This window comes from Loxodonta africana, chromosome 2 (genome assembly GCF_030014295.1).
Source record: "Loxodonta africana isolate mLoxAfr1 chromosome 2, mLoxAfr1.hap2, whole genome shotgun sequence".
NCBI classification, from domain to species: Eukaryota; Metazoa; Chordata; class Mammalia; order Proboscidea; family Elephantidae; genus Loxodonta; species Loxodonta africana.
The window spans coordinates 18,252,256-18,260,311 of NC_087343.1; the positions used below are offsets into that span (position 1 = coordinate 18,252,256).

General features: G+C 40.4%; 1 protein-coding gene across 1 annotated transcript; it reads right to left on the reverse strand.

Annotated features, from left to right (window-relative positions):
* Positions 1-7,457: 7,457 nt before the first annotated feature.
* On the reverse strand, positions 7,458-7,851 carry LOC100675179 (large ribosomal subunit protein eL39-like). Its single transcript, XM_064279751.1, has one exon. The coding sequence runs from the start codon at positions 7,646-7,648 to the stop codon at positions 7,493-7,495; it is 156 nt and encodes a 51-aa protein (XP_064135821.1). The 5' UTR covers positions 7,649-7,851; the 3' UTR covers positions 7,458-7,492.
* Between the last annotated feature and the right edge of the window lie 205 nt (positions 7,852-8,056).

Here is an 8,056-nt window from a genome sequence, read left to right on the forward strand (position 1 = left end):
AAAGGCATCAATTCTTCTTCCGTCTTCCTTATTTAACGTATGAAAAAAAAATTTTTTTTTTTTTTTTTGCAAATTGAGAACTTCTGACTAGAGAGTCAAAGTGTTCCAAAGAGAAAAGAACTTCCAAAGACTCTTCTACCCAATGTAATCTACACTGCCATGGAAATGGGGCCAGAAGTGTAGGTTTACACAATAACCACTCACCCTAAAATACAGCTTCCCATCTGACCTGGGAGTTTCTGTTTCTTTAAACTATCTGCACACAGATAATTCTTCAACAGAGTGCCGTGTCCAAGGAAAATGGTCTTTACTAATTAGCAAGACTATTGTTTGACTTAAAGGTGATCCCAGGGTACCAGTCTGCTCAAAGCTCAAGTTTCAAAAGGCGATCTCAGGACAATGGCCTAGGTGAGCCACCTCAACCTCATGGACCCCTGAAATCTGGATTCCAGGAGGATTAAAAACTGTTTCTCGGTCATGACTCCAAATAAAGATTCAACCCTTTCATAAAGCATTAAAAGCAAGCTAAAAACGGAGTGGGGAAGACTCAGAGCTCTAAATGAAGATGTGTTCTCGAGCTATGATTCAAAAATTATTTTCCAGGCCCTGCCAGCCCCCAGACACCTGCAAGGCCCTTGGGATACAAAGGAGAAACTACAAATCCCTGCCCTTGAGGCACAGGTGGGGAAGGAAGACAAACAACATATTCTAGTGCAAGAGACGTGGGCTGTCAGAGATATGTTCTGGCGCAGTGAGAACATGAGTGGGAGTTAATTAAGCAGACAAGAACAGGTGGGTGAAAGTGCTCCACATGGAGGCCATGGCACAAGCAGAGGTGCAGAGGCAGGACGGGGCCTGCCGTAGACTGGGAATGGGGAACTGGAGGGTGGGTGTGATGAAGAAGACGTGGGCCAACAGGAACCAGGACTGGAAGAGGCTTTAGACCTTGCAAAGGGGGCCAGACTTCAGGCTGTAGGCAATTCTGAGAAAATCCTTTAAAGGATTTAAAGCAAATGCTTAGGGAGATCTGCTGGTTTGGAGAAGGATGGACAGGAGTAGGACAGAGTCTGTTCATCTGTTGTGGTTGTCAGTTGCTCTGGGGTTGGCTCTGACTCATGGAGACCCATACCCATGGAGACCTTATGTATGACAGAACAAAATGTTGCCCAGTCCTGGGCCATATTTATGATTGTTGGTACGTCCATTGTTGTGGCTGTTGCGTCAATCCATCTCATTGAGGGTTTCCCTCGCCTTTGCAGACCCTCTACTTCACCAGTCATAATGTCCTTTTCTATCAATTGGTCTTTCCTAATGATGTGTCCAAAGTATGGGGGCTGAAGTCTCACCATCTTGGCTTCTAAGGAACGTTCTGGTTGTGTTTCTTCTAAGACCGGTGTGTTCATTCTTCTGGCAGTCCATGTTATATTAGATGTTCTTTGCTGACACCACAGTTTGAATGCTTAATTCTTCTCCTGTCTTCCTTTTACATAGCCCATCTTTCCTATGCATATGAGGTGATTGAAAAGACCACATCTTGGGTCAAGTTATTGCAAAAGTTAATGAGGCATGAAGAACGAGAAAGGCCTAGAAGAAGTTGGTGGAGATGAAGGAAGGAGATGAATTAAAGAGATATTTCGGAATAGAATCAGGGGCTTGGTGGCTGTTGAAAAGCGGAGAATGAGAGAAAGGGTGGAATCTAGAAGTTATTCAGTGATATGTATCTAAAAAGATTTATTAAGCTCCTACCGTGAGACAAATACATTGAGTGGTGGGTAAGATAAGTCTGCTTCCTGCCCTCACTGAACCAGTCAGGTGAGGATGAAGAAAACAAGACTCACATTTAAAATGAAGTGTGATAAGCACGAGGAGGGTGGAATGTCTTCCAGATTTCTGACTTGTGTATCGGCTGGTACTTTGACCAAGTCAGGAAGCTCAGAAGACAGAAAAGATAACGAGGTTGGCTTGGGACACGTTGAGTCTGAGGTGGTGAATACAGACGATGACACACTATTTCCTACTGTCACTGGGAAAACAAGAATATTTTTCCAAAAGGGAGTCTTCATAAAAGGAAGAAAAAAATTGAGGAATTTTATACATCCCCAGTTTGCCTTTTATGTATGTATTTGAGGAACAATATTGCCCTCTAGTGGTCAAGTCTATTTCTTTTATTTCATGGTGGGAAGGGTAGTGAAAAGTCCATGTGGACGACACATTGACCTTTTTACTTCGGATCCCAATGGTATTTTTATAAGTGAAGTTTCCAATTTGCACAAAGGTGAAAGTATTACTAGTACTTTTTGTATTATGGGTAAGTATATATGTAACATAACATTTGCCATTATAACGTTCTTCACTTGTTCAGTTCCTGTTGCCATCAAGTCGATTCTGACTCATAGTGACCCTACAGGACAGGGTAGAACTGCCCCATGGGGCTTCCAAGGAGCGGCTGGTGGTTTCAAACTGCTGACCTTTTGGTTAGCGGCCAAATGCTTAACCACTATGCCACCAGGCCTCCTATGTCCAGTTCGGTGACATCAATCACATTCGTCATATTGTTCAACTATCTTACCTGTTTCTAAAATTTTCCATCACTCTTAACAGAAGCTCAGTGTCCCCTAGGCATTGAGCCTTTCTTTCCCTCTCCTGCTCACCTGCCTGTGGTGACCACTAACAAACTTTGGTCTGTATACATCTGCCTATCCTAGTTATTTCATATAAGTGGGGTCAAACAATATTTGTCCTTTTGTGACTGGCGTGTTTTTCTCAGCATGATCTTTTCAAGGTTCATCCATGTCGTAGCATGTATCAGGACTTCATTTCTCTTTATGACTGAGTAATACTCCATTGTAAGTATGTACCACATTTTGTTAACCCATTCATCTCCTGGTGGACATTTAGGCTGTTTCTACCTTTGGGTTCTTGTGAGTAGTACTTCAGTGAACATCAGTGTGCACGTATCTCTTGGTGTTCCCGCTTTCAATTCCGTTGGGTACATACCTAGAATTGGGATTACTGGGTCATATGGTAATTCTATGTTTAACTTTTTGAGGTGCCTCCAAAATGTTTTCCACAGAGGCTGTACCATTTTACATTCCCACCAGCAATGGGCGAGGTTCCTAGCTCTTCACATCTTTGCAAAGAGACGCATTGTTTTGCATTTTAAAAATTATAGCCATCCTAGTACTACTGCTTTCCTTTGGTTAACACATGGTCCATCAATTTGAAGAAACCAGGGAAAAGACCATTGTTAACAATGGCAGAAAGCTCGTGTACCCAGCAGAGCTTTGATATTGAGTAGCACCCGACTTCAGATCCAGTGACAACCAAACCCAGTTTACACTATGCTCATTTGTGAAATGTTTAGGGTTTCCCTTGATATGAATGGTTGGTTCAATCTCATATGATTCTTCTGTGGTTGGTAAAAAAAACTCACTACACTGGCAGCTGAATTAGATGCAAAAAAAATATATTCATTCTAATTGAATGTGGGAAACTATGTTGATTGCGAGCATAGTTATAAACAAGTCCAGTGCAGATTGACTATGTTTTTGGTTAAGCATGAGTAATTCACCAGAAAAAGATGTCCAAATAATTCTAAGTATAGATGCTTCAGGTTTCTCTTCATCTCAAATATTTTACTTGCCCCTATTTGGCTACAAATGTGCTTGATAGTTAAATAAAAACAATCTACAAGGCAAGATTTTATACTCAATATGAATAGTTTGGATTTTGGCTTTGTTAAAATCATCCATCCAAAACCAATTTACTCTCTCTTTTTTTTAAATAATTTTTATTGTGCTTTAAGGGAATGTTTACAAATCAAGTCAGTCTCTCACATATTCGCTTATATACGCCTTACTCCGTACTCCCACTTACTCTCCCCTAATGAGTCAGCCCGCTCCCTCCTTCCAGTCTCTCCTTTCCTGACAATTTTGCCGGTTTCTAACCCTCTCTACCCTCCCATCTCTCCTCCAGACAGGAGATGCCAACACAGTCTCAAGTGTCCACCTGATACAAGTAACTCACTCTTCGTCAGCATCTCTGTCCAACCCATTGTCCAGTTCCTTCCATGTCTGATGAGTTGTCTTTGGGGATGGTTCCTGTCCTGGGCCAACAGAAGGTTTGGGGACCATGACCACCGGGATTCCTCTAGTCTCAGTCAAACCGTTAAGTCTGGTGTTTTTATGAGAATTTGGGGTCTGCATCCCACTGTTCTCCTGCTCCCTCAGGGGTTCTCTGATGTGCTCCCTGTCAGGGCAGTCATCGGTTGTGGCCGGACACCATCTAGTTCTTCTGGTCTCAGGATGATGTAAGTCTCTGGTTCATGTGGCCCTTTCTGTCTCTTGGGCTCATAGTTATTGTGTGACCTTGGTGTTCTTCATTTTCCTTTGATCCAGGCAGGTTGAGACCAATTGATGCATCTTAGATGGCCGCTTGTTAGCATTTAAGACCCCAGATGCCACATTTCAAAGTGGGATGCAGAATGTTTTCATAATAGAATTATTTTGCCAATTGACTTAGAAGTCCCCTTAAGCCATAGTCCCCAAACCCTCACCCTTGCTCTGCCGACCTTTGAAGCGTTCGGTTTATCCCGGAAACTTCTTTGCTTTTGGTCCAGTCCAGTTGAGTTGACCTTCCGTGTATTGAGTATCGTCCTTCCCTTCACCTAAAGTAGTTCTTATCTACTAACTAATCCGTAAATAACCCTCCTCCACCCTCCCTCCCTACCCCCGTCGTAACCACAAAAGTATGTGTTCTCAGTTTATACTATTTCTCAAGATCTTATAATAGTGGTCTTATACAATATTTGTCCTTTTGCCTCTGACTAATTTCGCTCAGCATAATGCCTTCCAGGTTCCTCCATGTTATGAAATGTTTCACAGATTCGTCACTGTTCTTTATCGATGTGTAGTATTCCATTGTGTGAATATACCATAATTTATTTAACCATTCATCCATTGATGGACACCTTGGTTGCTTCCAGTTTTTTGGTATTGTAAACAGAGCTGCAATAAATATGGGTGTGCATGTATCTGTTTGTGTAAAGGCTCTTATTTCTCTAGGGTATATTCCGAGGAGTGGTACTTCTGGGTTGTATGGTAGTTCTATTTCTAACTTTTTAAGAAAACGCCAGATAGATTTCCAAAGTGGTTGTACCATTTGACATTCTCACCAGCAGTGTATAAGAGTTCCAATCTCTCCGCAGCCTCTCCAGCATTTATTATTTTGTGTTTTTGGATTAATGCCAGCCTTGTTGGAGTAAAAAAAAAAAAAAAAAAATTTTTTTTTTTTTTGTTGGAGTGAGATGGAATCTCATCGTAGTTTTAATTTGCATTTCTCTAATGGCTAATGATCGAGAGCATTTTCTCATGTATCAGTTAGCTGCCTGAATATCTTCCTTAGTGAAGTGCGTGTCCATATCCTTTGCCCACTTTTTGATTGGGTTGTTTGTCTTTTTATGGTTGAGTTTTAACAGAATCATATAGATTTTAGAGATCAGGCGCTGGTCGGAGATGTCATAGCTGAAAATTCTTTCCCAGTCTGTAGGTGGTCTTTTTACTCTTTTGGTGAAGTCTTTAGATGAGCATAGGTGTTTGATTTTTAGGAGCTCCCAGTTATCTGGTTTCTCTTCATCGTTTTTGGTAATGTTTTATATTCTGTTTATGCCTTGTATTAGGGCTCCTAACATTGCCCCTGTTTTTTCTTCAATGATCTTTATCGTTTTAGTCTTTATGTTTAGGTCTTTGATGCCCTTGGAGTTAGTTTTTGTGCTTGGTGTGAGGTATGGGTCCTGTTTCATTTTTTTGCAAGTGGATATCCAGTTATGCTAGCACCATTTGTTGAAAAGACTATCTTTTCCCCAATTAACTGACACTGGACCTTTGTCAAATATCAGCTGCTCGTATGTGGATGGATTTATATCTGGGTTCTTGATTCTATTCCATTGGTCTATGTCCCTGTTGTTGTACCAGTACCAGGCTGTTTTGACTACTGTGGCTGTGTAATAGGTTCTGAAATCAGGTAGAGTGAGGCCTCCCAGTTTCTTCTTCTTTTTCAGTAATGCTTTACTTATCCAGGGCTTCTTTCCCTTCCATATGAAGTTGGTGATTTGTTTCTCCATCACATTAAAAAATGTCATTGGAATTTGGATTGGAAGTGCATTGTATGTATAGATGGCTTTTGGTAGAATAGACATTTTTACTATGTTAAGTCTTCCTATCCATGAGCAAGGTATGTTTTCCACTTATGTGGGTCCTTTTTAGTTTCTTGCAGTAGTACTTTTGTAGTTTTCTTTGTATAGGTCTTTTACATCTTTGGTAAGATTTATTCCTAAGTATTTTATCTTCTTGGGGGCTACTGTGAATGGTATTGATTTGGTGATTTCCTCTTTGATGTTCTTTTTGTTGATGTAGAGGAATCCAAGTGATTTTTGTATGTTTATCTTATAACCTGAGACTCTGCTGAACTCTTCTATTAGTTTCAGTAGTTTTCTGGAGGATTCCTTAGGGCTTTCTGTGTATAAGATCATGTCATCTGCAAATAGAGATAATTTTACTTCCTCCTTGCCAATCCGGATGCCCTTTATTTCTTTGTCTAGCCTAATTGCTCTGGCTAGGACCTCTAGCACAATGTTAAATAAGAGCAGTGATAAAGGGCATCCTTGTCTGGTTCCCGTTCTCAAGGGAAGTGCTTTCAGGCTCTCGCCATTTAGGGTGATGCTGGCTGTTGGCTTTGTATAGATGCCCTTTATTATGTTGAGGAATTTTCCTTCAATTCCTATTTTGGTAAGAGTTTTTATCATAAATGGGTGTTGGACTTTGTCAAATGCCTTTTCTGCATCAATTGATAAGATCATGTGGTTTTTGTCTTTTGTTTTATTTATATGGTGGATTACATTAATGGTTTTTCTAATATTAAACCAGCCTTGCATACCTGGTATAAATCCCACTTGGTTGTGGTGGATTATTTTTTTGATATGTTGTTGAATTCTGTTGGCTAGAATTTTTGTTGAGGATTTTTGCATCTATGTTCATGAGGGGTATAGGTCTGTAATTTTCTTTTTTTTGTGGTGTCTTTACCTCGTTTTGGTATCAGGGTTATAGTGGTTTCATAGAATGAGTTAAGTAGTATTCCGTCATTTTCTATGCTTTGAAATACCTTTAGTAGTAGTGGGGTTAACTCTTCTCTGAATGTTTGGTAGAACTCTGCAGTGAAGCCGTCCGGGCCAGGGCTTTTTTTTTTTTTTATAGCATTGCATTGCAGATAGCTTTTTTTTTTAAATTAATAATTTTTTTTCAAATCAAATGTCTCACATATTTATTAGTGTGCTTAATCACTTAATGTGGAAACATAAAAAAAAAAAGGAAGAAACCATAATTTTCCTGATTCATATTCAATTGTATAGATTACAGCGGAATTTCCAACTTGATTCGCTAAAATGCTAGCAGATCCTGCTAGGGGGAAGGCCGTGTTCCATCACATGTGCGACTCCTTACAGACCCAGCTTGGTTCTTCTCCAATGTTTCTTCTTGGAGTTGTACCTGATTTTATTACCAGTTTTCATTCGAATCCATTGGGGAATGGGGCGATTCTCCTTTCGTTTCTTGGCCAGGAATCTTTTGATCCTGAAAGTCTTATGAGAAGACATGGCAATGAAGGCCGGCGGCCGCACACACCCCAACGGCAGAGAAAAGGCAAAAGAGCTAATTAATTTTTATTGAGCTTTAAGTGAACGTTTACAAATCAAGTCAGTCTGTCACATACAAGCTTATGTAAACCTTATTCCATACTCCCACTTACTCTCCCCCTAATGAGTCAGCCTTTCCAGTCTCTCCTTTCGTGACAATTTTGCCAGTTTCTAATCCTCTCTACCCTCCTATCTCCTCTCCAGACAGGAGATGCCAACACAGTCTCAAGTGTCAGGGCTTTTTTTTGTTGGGAGTTTTTTGATTGCCTTTTCAATCTCTTGTTTTGTTATGGGTCTATTTAGTTGTTCTACTTCTGATTGTGTTAGTTTATGTAGGTAGTGTTTTTCTAGGAATCCATCCATTTCTTC